Below are 21,561 nucleotides of genomic sequence, written 5' to 3'. Positions count from 1 at the left end.
AATAATTAAGCAGTATTTCTTGGAGGAAGCACCTTCCATCAATGTTTTACAATCTGCACTGGTTAGCCAGTGACTTCCAGATGGAGCTTGAACTGTTGGTTTGACCTATGAGTTCCAAACTCTTTGGGTCCTGGCTATACGAGAGATTGTCTCCACTCATTCCAGGGCAATTGTGATCATCCGAAATGCATGAACAGTCCTCTGGTTTAAACAGGCAATGCCCAACAGCAGGACATTCTCAGGAGCCTTCAGCTTTGAAATTAATTTCTCCTATTATTTGTAAAAGCAGCAAAGAGTCCTGTGACACCTTATAGACTAACAGATGTATAGGAGCATGAGCTTTCGTGGGTGAATACCCACTTTTTTGGATGCATGCCTATTATTTGGTCTGTCTTTTGTGACCTTCGGTGGAGGTTTTCCTAAGAGGCTCTTATTGGGTATGTCTACGCTGTCTGCAATGTAAGCCCAGGTTCTGAACTTTGGCTCAAGCCTAGCCGCCTCTGCCATCTACACACAAATAGCACTAACCCAGGGCTTGGACCCAGGACTCTAGAGTTGACCCAGGGTTCAAGCCCTATTGCTTTCCAGTGTAGGCACAGCCCCACTAGACTCACGCTCTGGGAGTCTGCCAAAAATATTCCACGATCCCATGGGCTAGCCTTCTGTGTCTTCTGGACAGTGAAGTTTCCCCATGCTGCACCACAACCAGGCTAGAGTGGCCACATTTTGGGAAGTGCTAAAAAATCTGGGATATGGGTGTTTGTATTTGGGCCCTCATAATTCAATGTAGACACTGGTGCCCCAAGTTGGGACCCCGGGTTCAACAATTACTAACTTGGAGTTACAAATGAGTAAAGATGCTCAAACCCTAGGTTAACTATCCCAGGGTCTGCTAACTTGAGTTCCACTATCCCTGGGTATGTCTACACTGCAATGCAAGTCCATTGTGTTTCAGACATTTTTTAAAAATTCGCAGCTTCACCAGATAAACCCAGATAAAGAGAGTCACCCAGTGTAGGTCAGTTGTAGTTTAGCTTTAAGCAACTAAAAATTTCTAATTGGAGTTTTGATCAACCATTTCAGTTAAAGAATATTGAAGTAGACATAACTTATCATTCAGTACTTTTAGATAGAGGTCCATTCAAATATTTGTATCAAAGCCTTCAGTATCTACATTTGAACTGGGATCCTGGAATATACTAGATAATAAATAGCTAATAATAAATAATAAAATGTAAGGAGTGGAGAGAGGCAATGCCCTTCAATTGTCAAAACCAAAACACCAATGTATCTTTAACAATATATTGTACCCATATCAGCATGTCTGGGGCATAGATCAGTTTCTCTAGAAGTGTATTTGGCAGACTATGAATGTGTTTGACAAATGTACTAGGACTATTTTCATAACAGACTACTCTGATATTGGGATTTATTTTCTTGTATATTTTGATTGGCATAGAATTTCTTGTCATTTCCTTGTTCCAGCCAGAAGTTTTCTACACAAATCTGAATACTCAAAATTTGATAACATAATATTTGAATTTTGTTAGCAAGCTTAAGGCATGTATCCTTCTATTTACATACTTTAACCATTATATAAATTTACACTACACAACCAACCGCATGAGTGGTGTTTCACTATATGAAAAACAGAAGGCCAGAACCTCAGCTGATGCAAGTCAGCATCATTCTGCTGAAGTCAATGGAGCTACGCCAGTTTACACAAGCTGAGACTCAGGCTCAGTGGAACAGAGTTAGCCATAACAAGCAGCTACAACTCCAATGACTCAGACATTAACTGCACCCATTTACACCAGGGCTGAATTTGGTCCATAATATCTACATCTCCAATTTAGTATTAATATTCTTTAATAAAGTAAATGAAAAAGATACCTGAATCTCTCTTGTCCTGCCGTGTCCCATATCTGTAATTTTACATATTTACCCCCTACATTTATTATCTTTGAACCAAATTCCACTCCTATAGTATGATTTGAGTCATCTTTGACTAAAACAGAAAGAAAAAACAGATTTAGTGTTTATTTTGAGAACATTTCAGGTTTATGATTAGATGTTTTTACATAACTTAGAAACATTTCAATATATATTCATTGTGAAGGTAAGAGTATAAACAATGAAAGTGCCATTAAAAACAGATCTCTACCACTCACTGTAAATGCTAGATAAGTCACTTTCTGTGACACATATGCTCCCAATTTAGGCAGGAGCAAAACTCTTCAAGTGTAACCATAAAGTTACAGCCTGCTTGTCAAAAGACCGGATGAATTGTTCATAATCCAACATATTTCCTGTGCCATCAATACATTCCCCCCCGCCTCCAATTTTTGAATATCCTGACCAATTCAAAATATCACCACAGGAAAGGTTCGCTTTTAAATGAAGCCACTTCATAATACTAAACCCACTAGCAATTTTGGGAGTAATTTTAATATTGTCCCTGTAAGACCATGTTTAAGGCTCTACATTTTTAAAAACAGACCAATTCAATACAATAGCAGAACACAAAGGACTCAGTCTTGTCCACAAATATGCAGGCGCTATTTCTCCTGTAAAGCTTGTTCTTGCACACACACGGAGCTCAAATTTCAAAATGGGCAGCAACGCACACCTGCTTAAGCACAGGAGCATGCTCCAGTGCATAACTATGGGACCATGTGAGTGTTGCATGGGTCTCCCAGTACATAATGCACACTTTGTGTATCAGAATCCCAGTTCATTTTTGTTTAAATATCATGATAATGAATGCATGACTCGAAGTGATAAATGTAAGATAAACCAGTAAAACATTAAGCACCACTACCAAAGTCAACAAAGTATCTGCCAACTATTTAACATGAAAGGCAGGGTTGTCTATCAGTAGGGCCCTACCAAATTCACAGTCCATTTTGGTCAATTTCACGGTCATCAGATTTTAAAAATAATAAATTTCATGGTTTCAGCTATTTAATCTGAAATTTCAGTATTGCAATTGTAGGGGTCCTCACCCAAAAGGATTTGTGTGGGGTGGTCACAAGATTATTGGGGGGAGGGGGGGAAATGGCATTTGCGTTACTGCTACCCTTACTTCTGTGCTGCTGCTAGCGGTGGTGCTGCCTTCAGAGTTGCTGTTCTCCAGCCGGCCAGCTCTGAAGGCTGCGCAGAAGTAACAGTGGCCATAGTGCAATCCCCCTAAAATAACTTTGCAAACCCCCTGCAACTCCCCTTTGGGTCAGGACCCCCAATTTGAGAAACTCGCCTGTGAAATCTGCATAGTATAGGGTAAAAGCAAACAAAAACACAGATTTCACAGGGGGGAGACCAGATCTCACAATTCATGACGCGTTTTTCATGGCAGTGAATTTTGTAGGGCCCTATCAGTCATAGCAAGAGACTAGGCATTGAGAGACTACCCGAGCATCCTTGGGAAATTCAACTTCTTTCTGCCTCAGCTGCCCATCTAGATAAATAGCAATAAAACCTTCCCATCCTTGTGAAATGCTCTGAGAGTATTATGCACTACCATGCCTTATAGTTTAACAGGAGTGCCTCTGTAGTTGAAGTTTGAATCAAGACATCTGTTTAAAGATAGACCTTTCTAAGTTTTCTAAAAATCGACAGTCTTAGTCAGATTTCTCTTTCATCAGCAGGTAGGATTAAGAACACAAATTTAATGTAATTTTAGCCCAGAGTTCCAGAAATATAAGCCTCCACTCCCAAAAGAGCCATTTCTTAAAATTTTTTTAGGTGGGTAGTTTGTGTGTGCCCAGAGCTACAGATCAAACTGTTGATGCAATGCGAGTCAAAGGTAGTGCATGACATCCACTAAATCTTTGGGGATTTAGTGACAATAGCTTTTAAGAAAATAAATAAATTTATAAATAAAATCATGTAATATTTTTTTTTTTTTACAGTGCACATGTGCCAATATAGAAAACCAGCAAGAGTTTCCATTGCTGTCATCCATATGCTTTAAACTCATCTCTTATAATTACTCTAAAAAAAAAGAAACAGATTACTCTGAAATTTGGTGTGCCTCATGGGGGCACATGATAGTGTTAGTGATCCAAATTTGCAGTCATTTGACCAAGGGGTTCCCAAGTTACAGCACCCCCACAAAATGGTTTATTCTGCTGCCTTGTACTGTTACACTGAGAGGACTACAAATGGATGAATCACAGACCTCCCTCTTGATGGCTGTGAACTCACCATTCAATTAACATAATTAATCATAACCCCCAACTTAAGACAAAAGGAGTTTTCAACTGAGTGGCGGGAGGTTGCTGCAATTTAAGGCTTGGGCCTGGACCTAACTCTGTAGTGTAGACAACGCAAGGTGGCTTATGTCAACCTATGTAAGTGCCTACACTAAAAATTTGCTCCCACCAACGTATCTGCCTCACTGTATCGACTTAATTCGACCTCCACGAGAGGCACAGAGTCAGTGTTGATGTAGTTAGGTCGACACAGTGCCAAGGTAGACACTGCATTGCTTACATCGACTGTTACTGGCTTTGAAAAGGCATTGCACAATGCCCCACACTGACAGTAAAAGTGCTCTTAGTCAGGATATGCCTGCCGACACAAGAAGCAAAGTGAGGACACACACAAAGGATGCAATTACTGCAGTGGCTGTATGCCGACATAAATTAAGTCGACTTAATTTTGTAGTGTAGATATGCCCTTGGTCTACAGTAGCAACTTATGTTGGTATAACTACTTTGCTCAGGGGTGTGTAAAAGGAAAAACAGCTATATAAAATCCACACCCCTGAACGATGCAAGATTATACTGATCTAACTCCAAATGTAGAGAGTATTACGTCAACAGAAGCGCTTCTCCTGTTGACTTAACTACCGCCTCTCAGGGAGGTGGATTACCTACGCCAAGGGGAGAAGTCTCCCCATCGGCGTAGTAGTGTCTTCACTGAAGTGCTGTGGCATTCTAAGCATAGACAAGACCTGACAGTCGTGGGTGGCACTTTCATTTTGGAGGGGAACAAAGTATTGGGGGGGGAGGAGGGGAGGGGAGTTAGACGTGTGAAGGCTTCCCAGGAACAGAGGAGGGTTTGTGGCTGCAGTGAAGGGATGGGGGGAAATGGAGATGGATGGCAGGGGATGTGAGAGGTTAGAGGCTTAAGTGAAGAAGGCATAACACCCCCAGCTCTGCCAGTGCACCCCAACCCCCTGCAACACATAGCCAACTCCTCAGAAAAAATAGCATAAGTATGAGAATATATGCCAGGATCTGGAACTTCCTGAATCTTATAATGCCAAGAGCCAATGTGAATAATGAGATATTGCCTGAAGAGGGTATGGAAAACCTGTTCTTTTTTGTCCTTTAATAGTATTAGATGGAATCCTGTGGGTGAGAGAGAGAGAGAGAGAGAGAGAACGAGAACACGGGCTGTAAAAGGAAGTGAAGAGCTTAGCAACTGTGGAGTTGGCAGAGTAAAGGTAGGTGTGTTAAGGGGGTGTATGTGAGCATTGCTGAAAGAGAGAAGAGTTAAGGTGGTATGGGCAACCTTAACTCTGCATTTGCTGAAGTCTTAGTTTTGATCAACTCAATGTTCTGCAAAGGAATGTCATGCCACCAAGCAACATTAACTCTGTATTAAAGCAGGTTTTTGCCATCAAATATAAACAAGTACAAAACAGATAGAGGGGTACTCTAACAAGTGTTGGCCCAGTCCACTCTGGCATCAGAAACATGCTAGCTTACTTTGCTTAAAACACTCTCTACTAGCATGCCCTAGTATGGTTTACTTGGACAGTGGGGACAAGAATTATTAATGAGCATCATAGTATAGATCACCTTCCTCTGCAGTCTACAACAGTTTTAGAACATGGTTCTGAACACAGTTCCCAGACAAAATCCTTGTCTACACTGGTTAAAGAAGTGTTGCTAGTACAAAATACTTTTAAACGATGTTGTGGCTAGCAAAAAACGGATGCCAGTGTGGACAGAGCTTTAAAATTATTGTACGGTGAAACATCAGACATGTCACTATGCCCAGATATAAATACTTACATTTCTTCTCAATAAACTGATGAAGTAAACAGGACTTGCCAGTTCCAGCATTTCCAATAACCAAGAATTTAAAGAGGAAATCTGAAGAATGAAAACAAAAAGAGACCTAAGAGCCAACTATGAGACATTTACTTCTGTTTTAGTATCTGTTTTTTGCCTTGTCAGCAGACCAAGTAATGTAAGGAGAAAACACTTCTTCAGTCAGCCACCTGCCACTAGCTGTTATTCTAAAAAGGAGGAATAGATAGGACACTTAGGAAAATGGCCATAAATATAAGGAAGCAATAAAGGGGTTAAAAAAAAAAAAAGGAGCACTATGTTTACGGAGCTATAGGGATAGATAATTAAAAAGCAGAGAAGTTGGATTAAAAGGGCAATTTAAAGAAAAATACAAAGGCATAGTAAGATAGGTGGTCTTTTAGTATTCCAAAAGAGTATATTCTTGTTTTTCACAGTATCCCCACTTCTCACAATGAGAGCCCTAAAAACACATTTCAAGTTGCTCAGACATTACAACACAGTACAGAAACATCTTCGCGTATAAGAAAAGTCAAAATGAAAGTCATATACTGAAAGTCCTAGGAATTGATTCCTACCATAAAAATGTAGAAGTGATATTACTTAGAAGTAATAACAGCCAAGAGGCATGGAAATGTTAAGAGCCCAAGTGTTGATTTATTTTAAACACATGAAAACTGATCTGCTTCACGTAACAGTTCTTACATCAAGAGAACACAGAAAAAGTCAATCTTAAGACAGTCAAGAGAAAATGAAGCATTGCTATTTGTAGTATCAAGAACTAACAAGAAATTCACCATGATGCTGAACAAAAATCAAAACACCATTCAAGATATGCTGATACACGAAGTAGTTAGAGTTCAGGAAACACTGTGGCATAAGCATATTACAAATCAATAAACTGTTGGAGTCAAGTAAGATACGTAAGCCAATTTGTAAGGAATAAATAAGATTTTTAGTATTATAACACCTACTACAAAGATAAATTAGGAAAAAACTTTTTAAACACATACTTCACTTTAAAAAACAAACAAACAAACAAACACACACGCATATTACTGGGCACTACCACCTCCAGAAACTCTTGTCACCTTTTAGCCACAGCTTGATGTTCTGCAGATAGTTAGTGTGGTTATGCATTTGTATCATCGTGCCATGTGCAAAACTCTTGGGTTGCACTGTTATGCTTAGATTAATGAGAACAAAATTAAAAGTATGTTTATTAATTACCTAACTCCATATTCTGCTGTAATATTTTCTGTATCTGAAACAAGTGTGTGTGTGTGTATAGGCTTAAAAAAATATATATATATACTCCAGGATCACTGCCTTCACATCTCCCTTATGAATTAAGCCACTTCTGGCACTTCAGTGCCATGAAAAGTGATTCAGAAACAGGAGTTCGCTGAATAATTCTTTGTGTGTGTCCACTGGCTCATTTATATGTTCAGTATTTGTGCTCTGTCCATATCTGCTTCACCCTTCGCTTATGGGACTACTTCCACTGTTTGCTTATGACAAGGAAAGGAAAGATTTTTTCAACTGTTTAATAAATTCTCATATCAATATCAGACTTAAATTTCCCAATACATGGCAATAAAGATGAAATTTGGTATGTTAGTTCAGGGTGGATAAATTCAATTTAAAAAATATATTAATTCAAAATAGGCTTACTTTTTAAAAAACCTAAATTGTGACAACCTGTGTTAAGACCAGTAGCCTCTTCTGCAAGTACCGAGACAGTATTTTTGTCATTTCAGTTTATTCAACTGTTCAGTTCTATGACCAGTTATTTCAAAGATAAGAAACAGATTAGAAATTGAAAAAAGCACAAAGCTTGATTTTCTCTTCCAATCTATGAATAAGAACTAGGTGTGAAAAGATCTACTAGTTCAAAAATCTTGAAGGACAAAGTAACAAGAAAAAATTAGTCCAACTCACTAACTACAGGTATTCACTTTGGTTAATCAGTTAGAGTTAAATTCACGTTTTGATACATAAAAAAAGTACACAGCACATTTAAGGTAGTTTAACTAACATACACTTTTAAAATTGTTTTTGTGCATTTTAATTTCCATCCAAATAGAGCTCAACACAAATCACAAGAAAAAAATTAATCACCTAGTAAATAAGAAATGCATTTGCCATTTTCTTCATAAGTAAAAAATTAAGAATCTGAAGTAAATTAAGCTATACAGTTGCTTAAATGTGCATAGATATAGTACATTCTTCTGATTAGCAAAATACACTAAACTTTCTGCTTACGGCTATGTTTTAATTGTTACCAATCAATGAGAATTAATCTTTTTTTAGGAAAATAACTAAATACAAAAAAAGATTAAAATCAATTATAAATCAAGGTTTCCTGTTTGCCAATTTAAATCCCTGAGTTTTAATCAATCCACCCTGAAAGTTACAAAATTTTACAAGACCTATTTTGTTCCAAGCAGTCTCAGTTCTCTTTTAATCATCTTTATTAGCTTTCTCCTTTAACTACAGCTAGCTTCCAGAGAACACAAAATAAGCATGAAATTGAAGTATGAAGACTGGGATTCCACCAGAAAGTGAAGATTAATTCCATCAAGCAGTCAGTGTTCACTGGTCAAATGGGTTACATAAGTATTAACTTTGAAAAATCAGATCACTGCTAATATGTCAAAGCATGAAAACCATACTTCATCAGAAGTTCAGGGTGAGACCTTCATTTATAGGTTATTTTTCTCCAGGAGCATGCATGCATTCAAATCATTAGTCCATTCTGTTTCAGATGGGTATGACACTACACTCCATATGCTTTATGAAAATATGCTTGGAATGTGAATATAATGTAACTGGAATATGCTTTATGCAAAAGGTCTCGTCTAAGGTATCATTACAAAGCTTATACAGTGTGTTCATCCTATTTGTATGTATATATCATTCTTGTATCTAAAATTAAAAATATGAAGTTAACTGAGGTCCTATTGTAATTATGCAAAGTGTGGGCAATTAATGATGGTTTAGAATCTTGATGGCTCCCACTGACTAGGAGAATTGGCTGTAAATGGCTCTGTTCACCTGCAAGCCTTCCTGTGTAGGTGAGGTGGGTAATGAAGAATGAGATCTCACAGGACATGTGACCAGGTCATATGATACTGGAATCCATCTTAAACCTGGTGCTTTTCCATTTAGAAGGAGGGGTGTGGACCCACAGAGAAACAATTCCCACCTTGTGCCAAAGATATAAAAGGGGGTGGAACAGAACAAAACGGGTCCCAATCATGTGAAATCCCCTGCTTTTCCCCTAAGATGCCTGCTGGAACTAACAAAGGTCTGTAGTAGGGGAAAGGATTGGGCCCAGACTAGGAAGGAGTCTAGTCTGTGAAAGAATCTTATTGAAACATCTGAGGGTGAGATTTACCTGTATTCAGTTTCTTAATGTATTGGGCTTAGACTTGCATGTTTTGTTTTATTTTGCTTGGTAAATCAATGTTATCAATTAATTAACCCAGAGTAAGTGATTAATACCTGGGGGAGCAAACAGTTGTGCATCTCTCTCTCACACAGAGTTAGAGAGGGCAGACAATTTATGAGTTTACCCTATATAAGCTTTATACAGAGTAAAACAGATTTATTTGAGGTTTGGATCCCATTGGGAGCTGGGTGTTGGATACAGGAATACTTGCTGAGCTGTTTTCAGTTAAGTCTGCAGCTTTGGGGGTGTGGTTCAGACCCTGGGTCTGTGTTGCAGCAGGCTAGTGTGTCTGGCTCAACAAGACAGGTTCTGGAGTCCCAAGCTGGCAAAGAAAACCAGCTCAGAGGTAGTTTCAGTTCATCAGGTGACAGTCCCAAGGGGGTCTCTGTGACCTAACCCATCACGATGGAAATTATTCTTTGTTACAGTGCATCATTAAGCATCTTATAGGAATACCAAAACCACCACAAATAAATTTCTCAGTGTTTATAAAATCCTGCTGTTGAACAGTAAATGGGAAGACAGAACAGAAGACTGCTGCTCGGATGCACCCAACCCTCCTACGTCCATAAAACTTTCCTCCAGAATGTATTCATCTCTACAATGACAGCGTACACTGTCACTGTTTTACTCTTATGGTTGTGTTCTGCCTTTTTGGTGGCCACACATAGAATTCTAACACCATCAAAGCATTGTTTCCCAAACTTGGGACACCGCTTGTGTAGGGAAAGCCCCTGGCGGTGGCCAGTACGTCCCTCGGCCCGCGCTGCTTCCAGCAGCCCCCTTTGGCCTGGAGCAATGAACCGCAACCAGTAGGAGCCGCGATTGGCCAGACCTGTGGACGCAGCAGGTAAACAAACCGGCCCAGCCCACCAGGAGCTTTCCCTACACAAGCGGCGTCCCAAGTTTGGGAAACACTGTATCAAAGCATTATATTTTCTGCTAATTTGAGATGTTTGAGTTGCTCACAGGTATAGGACCACTCTTCCTCACTATATTCTGTTCCCAAATTCTTCTCCCAGTTAACCTTCACTCCTCCACCCAGCTATTCATGCTTCCTTGACAAGAAACAGTTACCTGGGAAGAATTTTTTGTTCTAGTTGATGGGTGTGACGGGTTGGATCACAGAAACCCCCTTGGGAGCTGCCACCTGATGTGCCAAGACTACCTCTGCTCCTGTTTTCCCTGCCAGCTCAGGACTCCAGCACCCTGTCTTGCTGAGCCAGACTCTCCCATCTGCTCTAACACAGACCCAGGGTCTGAATCACTTGTCCCAAAGCTACAAGTTTACCTGAAAATAGCTCACAGAAGTGTGCTTGTCTTTAGCACTCAGATGCCCAACTCCCAATAGGGTCTAAACCCAGATAAATCCGTTTTACCCTGTATAAAGCTTATGCAGGGCAAACTCAAATTGTTCGCCCTCTATAACACTGATAGAGAGATATGCACACTTGTTTGCTCCCCCAGGTATTAATACATACTGAGTAAATTACTAAATAAAAAGTGATATTATTAAATACAGAAAATAGGATAAGTGGTTCTAAGTAGTAACAGACAGAACAAAGTAAGTCACCAAGCAAAATAAAATAAAATGCGCAAATCTATGCCTAATCAAACTGAATACAGATTATCCGACCCTCAGAGATGCTTCAGTAAGTTTTTTCTCAGACTGGACACCTTCCAGGCCTGGGTACAATTCTTTCCCCGGTACAGCTCGTTGCAGCTCAGGTGATAGCTAGGGGATTCTTCATGATGACTCCTCTCTCCCCTTTGTTCTCTTCCACCCCTTTATATATCTTTTGCATAAGGCGGGAACCCTTTGTCCCTCTGGGTTTCCACCGCCCCTCACTGGAAAAGCACCAGGTTAAAGATGGATTCCAGTTCAGGTGACATGATCATATATCACTGCAAGACTTCATTACTCACTTGCCAGCACACACACACACACACATATACAGGAAGACTCACAGATAAACACAGCCATCTGCAGACAATGGGAGTCATCAAGATTCCAAACCATCATTAATGGCCCACACTTTACATAATTACAATAGGCCTTCAAAGTTATATTTTATATTTCTAGTTTTAGATACAAGAGTGGTACATTTATACAAATCAGATGATCACACTCAGTATATTATAAACTTTGTAATGATACCTTGCAAGAGACCTTTTGCATGAAGCATATCCCAGTTAAGTTATATTCACTTTTTTACCATATTTTTCTAAAACTATCCCAGTTACATTATATTAACTTCTTATGTTTTTATAAAACCATATAGACTGCACAATGTCACAATGGGCATTCTGGATAGCATCTTCCCCAGTGGACTGAAAGGTAGGGCTTCAAACAATGTATATCACTGGTTCTCCAGCGCCTTTATTCTGCCTACAGTTCATTTCCCAATTTCTGGATTCCCAAAATGCATGCTTTACAGAAGATTTCATTCTCTGGGCCACCTGGAAAGCCTTCAAGACTACTGCCTGTGTCAAACTGTGGTATGTATCATAAAAACCCAGTGTCCCAAAATGGCATCAGCTGACAGCTTTGTGGATATCTGACAAAGTTTTTAAATTCAGGTTTTTCTACACTTGAGAATGAACTCAAGCTTTTCAAAGGAACATTGTATCTTCATTGTGACCAGTTTGCTTCAAATGTACAGTATCCCAGATTTATAGTATATCAGCGACTTTAAACCCAATTTGAAATCAGGTAGTCTCAGGTATAACATCTAGCTAAGGCTCCTTGTTAGGATTTAAAAAAAAAAAAAACTCAACTACAAAATCTCTTTTTAAATCCCCACCACTTTGTGTGAAAGCCACATCAGACATAGTGAAACTGACTATATACGTTAAGTGCAATCCAATGCAGAGTAAACCGAAAAAAAATTGTGGAAGAAATTTTCCTTTTTAGCCTCTTTCAGTTACAAATAACCTCTACAATTACTCTAACAGTTGTACTTAAAAAAAAATGTGTCTGAAAGTTTGAAGATGATGGTATCCTTTCAAATTCTACTCTGAAAAGTGAAAATGGCATTTTGGGATTCCAGGTTTATCTCTATTTGTATCATACTAGCACTGAGAGGCCCAAATTAGGACTAGGGTCCCATTGTGCAGTATAATCACAATAAGAGACAGTCCATGCCTCAAACTTTGTCATCTAAACAGTCGACTCCAGAGCAAGTTTACTCAGTTTACAATTTTATTTATTTATTTAAAAATAAAAACTGCTAGGCTAGCAAACTCTGATTCAAATGAGCTGCAACAATGCAGTTAAGATGTAAATTGAGGTATATACTCATCTCTTTATTGAAGATTTTGCTATTAGAACTTAACTTTATTATGTTGAGAACACCAGAATAGAATCCATCTTATTTCCACTTACTGTAAGATGAAAAGAGCTAACAAAAAACACAGAAACGACATCAGTGACGAACAGAGATATGTTTCAGAGTATACACTAGGAGCATATCTAGGAGTAAAAGTGTGCCTATAACAGTCTTTTGGATGAGTTCCACAAGTTGACAATACATTGTGTAAAAAAATATTTCCATTTAACAAAGTGCACAGGCTTTTAATTTCACCACTTGCCCTTTGTTCATACATTATGCAACAGGTAAAAAAGAGTGCGTACTTTTCACTCGGCTGTTTTGGCAAATTCCTCTCACAAAGATCCATGCTACATTCCAGTTACAATCGTGTCAGAAGACAGTTACGACTCCATTACATTCTGTAATCTAGACAGGATTTGACTGTTTTGAACTGTCCTTGAACTGCACTGACACAGCCAAAGCTTTAACATGGTACATAAACATGATTCTAGTCCTGTCTACCCTACCAACATGAAAATGTGTTTTAACTGGTCCCCTTGGCCCAGCTGTACTTTTAGCATACACTAGTCTTTATTCAAACTCAGTGAGGAACAAAACTCATTTCTCTATGCTCACTCCCTGTAGTGTTAGGCACTGAAAGCAATTCACATCTAGTGCTTCTACTGCTGCTGAATTGCCTGAATGTCTTTTCAGTCATCATCTCTTCCCAGAGCAGAATTGGAAGCAAAAGCACTTTGTAAGTCACTTTATGTTGTGGTTTTTCTCTTTCTTCACAACTGACACAGAAGCCTTAGTTCCAACATTCCCTTCAGATATCATCCTAGAGGAGCTTCTGTCTTAAAATTCTATCATTCTTTCTGGACAGTGCAGCTGAAAGAAGAATGTTACTCTCACATTACACAAAAACTTGCTGCTACCGCTAAAAAAGTTTAGAAATGTTAATCTTTGGCTGTAGTTAAGATCCTCATAATATGGAAAAGATGATTTAAAAACAATTCAGGAGAAAAGTAATTATATGCAATGCACCACAGAGAGTTTCAGATGACAAGAAATACCATCGCTAGTCTCAAAACTAGCCAGCATGGGCTCCATTGTTATCTCAGCTCTGTGCACATGGTAAGGTAGCCTCCAGCTTTCATGCAGACCACATCACACGATCCATTGTCTACAGCCAAGCTCTAAGATACAACTTCAATTGCTCTGATCCCTCAGACAGAGAAATACCTACAGAATCTCTATCAAGCGTTCTTAAAACTGCAATAACCACCTGGTGAAGTGAAGAGAACAAACAGATTGACAGAGCCAGAAGGGTACCCAGAAGTCACCTACTACAAGACAGGCCCAAAAAAGAAAGTAACAGAACGTCACTAGCCATCACCTACAGCCCCCAACTAAAACCTCTCAGCACACCATCAAGGAACTATAACCTATCTTGAAGGATGATCCCTCACTCTCACAGACCTTGGGAGACAGGCCAGTCCTCGCCTACAGACAGCCCCCCCATCCTGAAGCAAATACTTACCAGCAACTAAACACCACACAACAAAAACACTAACCAAGGAACCAAACTCTTCTACAAACCCTGGTGCCAACTCTGTCCACATATCTATTCAAGGGACACCATCATAGGATCTAACCACATCAGCCACACCATCCAGGGTTCGTTCACCTATACATCTACCAACGTGATATATGCCATCATGGGCTAGCAATGCCCCTCTGACATGTACATTGGCCAAACCGGACAGTCTCTACACAAAAGAATAAATAGACACAAATCTGACATCAGGAATCATAACATTCAAAAACCAGTAGAACACTTCAATTTCTCTGAGGTCTGTTATTGAATGACCAAAGTGGCAATTCTTCAACAACAACAACAACAACAACAAAAAAGACTAACGTGAAGCTGCAGAACTTCATTTAATTTGCAAAATGGATACCATCAGATTAGGCCTGAATAAAGACTGCATTCAATTAAGTGGGTTCTAGCCCATGAAAGCTTATGCCCAAATAAATTTGTTAGTCCTTGTGGCATCTCGGAGACTCCTCTTTGTTTTTATAAGGAATCCTGTTCCTCCCCTGCACAGACTACCTGCATCACCAGCACGTTGGTTCCACCTCCACAACAGGTTGGTCAACACAGCTGAGTTAACACTATGGGGGAGAAAGCTGAGCCAGCTGTTTTCCTAATGCTGCTTACTTCACCCCAAAACAAGAGGAAAAAAGGGACCAAGTTGTCACCTGATCACTGTTGGGTCCCCTACCTACTCTGAGTAGCGCAGTTATGTGCTGCCCCTTACTCCACTATCCTGCCCATTCACTTCTGTGTTTCTGCAATGGAAAAGTTTCCGGTACTCAGGGCTGTTGCTAAAGTTGGAACAAGACATCATTATCCTGTCATCTCCTCCTTATCTTTATGAAGCGTCTGTGTTCTTGTACCATCTCTTAGAAGTGTGTACATAGTTGATGTGTGTTTTTGTACCATCCTCTTATGTCATGTACATGCTTTCTTGGCATTAACAAATACCTATTTTGTTGTGTTTCTGCCCAGGTCAGGCCTACTCTGATTCACATTATTAGTTGTGCCTAGGGCTCCAGCAAGGCCTACAGTGAGTAGAAAAAGACATCAAAAGACTGAAGTGTGACATTTGTTTTACTTATGTAATAAAAAGTTGAAAAGCAAAATATGATGTAGAATCAAACACTTTTATTGAATGTATATATGTGTAGGATGAAAGGACTGGGGTCAGGCAACGGACATAAAAGGCTAATGTCTATGGAGACAGTGATAATCTTCTGTTTTAAAAACAAAAAGAACCCACTGAACAGTGACAATGCTAGTGTTATCGCATGCAAAAATCCCCATCTTTTAGAACACAGGATTTCTGATGCACTTTTGCTGGCATTTTATTTGTCACCGGCAAGTTACACCAGAACCCCAAATTAGGAACAGATAGGCTCCCCTCCCCCACTGCTCATTTGGCTTTTATTTATATAGTGCCTAAAACTTTTGTCTAAAAATCTTCTGAAATGCAGAAAATTGCACCAAGTATTTTACAATTTGCTGGGGGATGACCTCCAATCCCCCTCCTTCAAATCTTTGACTCACCACAGCATCCAGCCTTTTGTTTGCCTATCTAAAACTCTGTTGGTAAATAGGGTGGTATTTGCTAAGCACTTGAGGGAGTGAGGTATCCAACTCCAATTTATTTTCAGTGGAAGTTGGGCAACTAACTCTCTTAGGTGCTCTTGAAAACCTCCACTCACACTGAAAATGTATTCATGGTTAAGCTCAGGGCAAGTTTTCAATCTACTGCCAAAACAGAAACTTGATTAAGAAATAAATTATCTTGCTTTAGCTGTTTCAAAAAAAATCTGGATGCAAACAAAAATCACTTTCTGTAAAAATGGTATTAGGAACAATTTCATATGATATGAGAGTCACAGAATACTATATTCTTGATACCATTACGACATTTTTCCATTTTTAACAGCAGATCACCTGCAAATTACAATGTTCCAGTCTATTACTGCAAATTCAAGCATCTCTTGGTAGAGTCCATACATTTTCACCTAGTGGAAGAAGCAACACTGCATAATCAATCTCAGCAATACACTGGATATTACTATAAATATAGACTGTTTCCTAAGATGGTCTTTAGATTATTTCAAGTTGTACTGAATCTGTTACCTACATGTGAATCATCAAGGTTACTGGAACTGCTCTGGTTTAGTGAGAAGAGCTAACACCACCTCCATAGCAAAACAGCTACCTTCCATTTTCCAAAATTCTATCAGCAGCAAAGTTAATTGGAGAAAGAGGAGAACATCTCAATATAAATTCTTATTTGCAGTAGGTAGAGTCCAAGAACCAAACTGAAAAATGTGGGATCACTTCTAAATGGCAAAGTTGTGTTGGCAAGCTATGTCAGTCAGACCGGGGGTGGGGGGGGAGAAAGAGAAATCACATCTCTGTCAGTCAAATGGACCATGCAGATGCCACTATATGACAAAATAACTCCTTTGCTAGTGTACCTTGCGTCATTCAGGGAGTTGGATTAGCTATACCAACAAGATTTCTTTTGCTGGTATTACTCTCCACTAAGGGAGTCTGTCAATAAAGCTTTACCAGCACAACTGTTTTGGCAAAGCCTTTGTAACAGAGACTAGTCCTGAATGTTTCCAGATACCATGGGACATCCTGGTTAAATCAATGTGGGTACATTGTAGAGCAGGGATCAGCAGGTAAGCACCTTTATGTGGATAAATGTAAAGTAATGCACATTGGAAAAAATAACCCCAACTATACATACAATATGATGGGGGCTAATTTAGCTACAAGAAGTCAGGAAAAAGATCTTTGAGTCATCGTGGATAGTTCTCTGACAATGTCCACGCAGTGTGCAGAGGCGGTCAAAAAAGCAAACAGGATGTTAGGAATCATTAAAAAGGGGATAGAGAATAAGACTGAGAATATATTATTGCCCTTATATAAAATTGATGGTACGCCCTCATCTCGAATACTGCGTACAGATGTGGTCTCCTCATCTCAAAAAAGATATACTGGCACTAGAAAAGGTTCAGAAAAGGGCAACTAAAATGATTAAGGGTTTGGAACGGGTCCCATATAAGGAGAGATTAAAGAGGCTAGGACTCTTCAGCTTGGAAAAGAGGAGACTAAGGGGGGATATGATAGAAGTATATAAAATCATGAGTGATGTGGAGAAAGTGGATAAGGAAAAGTTATTTACTTATTCCCCTAATACAAGAACTAGGGGTCATCAAATGAAATTAATAGGCAGCAGGTTTAAAACAAATAAAAGGAAGTTCTTCTTCATGCAGCGCACAGTCAACCTGTGGAACTCCTTACCTGAGAAGGTTGCGAAGGCTAGGACTATAACAGAGTTTAAAAGAGAACTGGATACATTCATGGTGGTGAAGTCCATTAATGGCTATTAGCCAGGACGGGTAAGGAATGGTGTCCCTAGCCTCTGTCTGTCAGAGGATGGAGATGGATGGCAGGAAAGAGATCACTTGATCATTGCCTGTTAGGTTCACTCCCTCTGGGGCACCTAGCATTGGCCACCGTCAGTAGACAGGATACTGGGCTAGATGGACCTTTGGTCTGACCCGATACGGCCTTTCTTATGTTCTTAAGCACCCTGGCAGGGCGGACTGGTTTGTTTACTTGCCCTGTCCGCAGGATCGTCTGATTGTGGCTCCCAGTGGCTGCGGTTTGCCTCTCCAGGCCAATGGGGGCGGCGGGAAGCAGCGGCCAGCACATCCCTCAGCCCGCGCTGCTTCCCGCAGCCCATGGGCACCTGGCTCTTTGCAAGAGTAAATCCAGCAGCATCATACATGGGACTGCCTGCAACATACTTATGTCTAATCAAAATGCATCATAACAAAGATCTCAACCTAAGCAATATCAGTTTATAACCAAGGCCTTGCGTATGTCATGTTAAGCTAGATCTAAAAGTCTGCAGAAAGGCACTCTTTTTTGTAGCACCGGTAAAACTAAATTCTACAGGAGCTTCATTTAAAATAAAAAAACTGATTTTTTGATAATATACAAAAATATAGTCCGTACAGTAATCTTTGTGCTATTATATACTATCCCCCATATTTTCATTTTTCTGTGTCAGACCTTTGTACCAACAATGCACAACTTTCATTTCAAGAGGTCAAGGAGAATCTGAAGGTTTTGACAGCTTGACAGGGAACAGAACTTTTGAAGCCTCAAAGCATAGACACCTCACCATCCACAGCTGGTGTTGAGCCATAGTCAATGTACTGAGGTCAACGCAGAGCAAGAGTAGACATGTTATTTATATCAATCATCACTGTCCTCCAGCAGCTGTCACATAACACCCAACACTGACTATTCTGGTCACTATTGTGAACTCCACTGCCCACAGGTCACAAAGACCAGAAGGCCCTCCTACCTTTTAAAGTCCCACGAATTTTTGAAATGCCTTTTGCTGATTGTTCAGCTTGGTGAGCACACTTAGCAGGGTGTGTGTGTGTGTGTACGCGCAACTGCCCAGTTGATCATGCTGGCTACACACTACAGATGCACTCCAGCTTGGAAAAGACATGAAATACTGGACCTACTGGGCCTGTGAGGAGAAGAGGCTGTGCAAGCACACCTATGGATCAGTGCTAGAAACAGAGACATCTACAATCAGATTGCATGGGGGGGGGGGGGGGAGAGAGAAAAGAGGAGGTTTGCAGGAGAAGGGGTATGACAGGAACCAGCAGCAGGAACTGCTTCAGGCATATCAGAAGGCCAAATCAATCAATCTAGTGCCAAACCCCGCACCTGCTGTTTTTAGAAAGAGCGGCATGCCATATTTGGCAGAGACCCCACCACTACCCTGAATGCCCCCATAGAAATGTCTGAAGAGACCAAGCCAGAGGCCCCTGGTGTGAACAATGAGGTCGAGGAGAAGGATTGGAGGACATACAACTAGTGCATCCAGCTACGCCATGAGCCAGGACCTGTTTGAGACTCCACTGCAATCAAGCAGTCAAGCACAGGCAAGTCCAATGCAGTGGAAGGAATCTCAGGTAAACGTGAATTGTATTTACCCTTACAATGATGTATTGAAGGCATCCTCAACTTAACAGGACAAGAGAAGAGCCCTAACACCCTCAGCTACAGTGGCGAGCCAGACCAAGCGGCAACAAGATGCCCATGCTGTGCACAGGCCCCATGATTGCCTTAACTTTGCCCTGTAACATGTGCTTACATAAACAAGATATCACTGTTCTCTTGTCCTCTTTCCCCATTCCCTCCTATGGTTTGCTATACTTACATATTTTATCTTAGATTTTAAGCTTTTTGGAGACAGGTTCCATACAAACTTATAGAAAGACATGATCCTAGCACAAGACGACTCTAATCCTAATAACCTCTGAGCATTGCCATAAAAGTAACAATCACCTCCCGCTAAAATAATGGATCTCTGATGTTCCTTCTGAACCCATTTAAAATACAACAGTATTAAGTGTCTACTTAAGATTCAAGGCCTGAATTTCACCACCAAGTCAAATAACTCACCAGTTCTTAACAGTGAAAACCCATATTAAACCAGGCATTCTAATTTTAGGTTGCTTGTACTGAGCACCAAAGGGAAGGACCATGGTGAAATCCAGGAAGCTGAAGACACAAGTAATGTATGTTTGTTTGACAAATGTAAGAGAAAAAGATCTGGCTGCAGGATAGGCACCAAAAGCCTGCGACAGTCCAGGACCTCAAAGGATCTGCCAAACTGAGTGAGGGGATGGGTTCATCAAATTTCCTGTTCTGTCTCCAGCTGTGGCCAACTCTTGGTAATTCAGAAGGATGCAAATCTCACCCCCCGCACTCCCGGGACGATAATGCACCGAGGCCACCGCGCAGCGCTGCGCCTGGAGAGGAAACTGCTCCTGCTGCATCCCACACGCTGGGGCCGGGGAGTCGATGGCCCCTGAGCCACACGCGCTCCCGCATAACCATCAGCGTCCCCAGACCCGTCCCGCAGCCGCTGACACGCCCAGCCCCCACCCCCACCCCCCGGGGCGCTGAGCGTCCCCAACCCCCTGCCGGGCCGAACCGCCACCCAGGGCACGGGCAGCGCCCGCGGGCCGGCCGCACGGGGGCCTGGGCCCCGCCTGGGAGAGCAGGGAGCGGGGGAACGAACCGTCCGGGACCCGGCACGCCCGGGGGACCGGAAAGGGAGACCCGCACGCCCCGCAAGCGCAGAGCCCCCCGGCCAGCGCCGCGCCCCGCCGGCCCCGGCCCGGCTCTTACCGTAGGTCTCGGACATGGCTGTCTGCGACATTTTGGAAGCGTCGCACCTCCTCCCGCGTCTTCGGCTGGTGCTGAGCGAGGGGCTGGGGGCGCCTCAGGCCGCCAGGTACAAAGGGCGGGGGGGGGGGCGAGTCCCAATAGCGGCCGCCGCTATAAACCCCCCAACCCGAGAAGCTTCCTCAGCAGCAGCAGCAGCAACTGGCTTGGAACGGGCACGCACCGCCACTTCTGCGCATGCGTGCGCACGCAGCTCTTCACCCCCAACCTCTTGGGGCGTGGTCTCTCCTCCACACATGCGTATTGTCTGCTCTTCTCCGCCCTCCGCCCCACCCCCAACGGCGCTCACCAAAACAAAGCGCACGTGCGCGGCTTTAGAACTAGCCGCGGAGCCGTTGGGAGGCGACACGGGGCGAGCCGAGCAGGTGATGTGGGCGTGGCTGCGCTTACGTGGAGAGGTGACTGTGGGCGCGAGGGAGGGGCGGGGCGCGGCTGGGGCAGGGCCGGTAACTGTATGGGAGGCACGTGAGGAGGGTCAGGTGGGCGGTGTCACTTCGCCAGCCCCAGGTGCGCGATAGGTGGGACCCTTCCGGCCGCAGCGCAGCTTCTCGTGCGCTGGCCTAGGCCGCCAGCGGGATAGGCAGGAGTGGGGTGGCTGGGGCGGGTGGCTCGTGGCCCTGAGGTACCGCGGGGGCATCGGGGCTAGCTGTGCCTCTTTCGCCGGCCTAAGGCCAGGCTGGCTACGAGTAGCCCGAGGGCTGCCGGTGATTGGATTCTAGTGGAAGCAACCCACCCTTCGGTGCTTGTGTCTTCCTGGGACACACACTTAAAATAAGTTAAAAGCAACAGAGGGTCCTGTGGCACCTTTGAGACTAACAGAAGTATTGGGAGCATAAGCTTTCGTGGGTAAGAACCTCACTTCTTCAGATGCAAGTG

General features: G+C 41.9%; 1 protein-coding gene across 1 annotated transcript in view; it reads right to left on the bottom strand.

The window, feature by feature from the left end:
• RAB4A (RAB4A, member RAS oncogene family) overlaps window positions 1-20,683 on the bottom strand; it is a 36,173-nt gene extending 15,490 nt beyond the window's left edge. The window contains exons 1-3 of the mRNA XM_034765122.1: window positions 20,629-20,683; window positions 6,027-6,107; window positions 1,894-2,008 (exon numbers count right to left, since the gene is read on the bottom strand). Of these exons, the coding sequence (XP_034621013.1) occupies window positions 1,894-2,008; window positions 6,027-6,107; window positions 20,629-20,659 (227 nt within the window). The 5' untranslated portion in view covers window positions 20,660-20,683. The remainder of the gene's footprint in view (window positions 1-1,893; window positions 2,009-6,026; window positions 6,108-20,628) is intronic.
• Window positions 20,684-21,561: the final 878 nt, after the last annotated feature.

Source organism: Trachemys scripta, chromosome 3, assembly GCF_013100865.1.
Source record: "Trachemys scripta elegans isolate TJP31775 chromosome 3, CAS_Tse_1.0, whole genome shotgun sequence".
Classification (NCBI taxonomy): domain Eukaryota; kingdom Metazoa; phylum Chordata; order Testudines; family Emydidae; genus Trachemys; species Trachemys scripta.
Note: the sequence above shows the minus strand (reverse complement) of the source record. Positions and strands in the feature narration are given on the sequence as shown.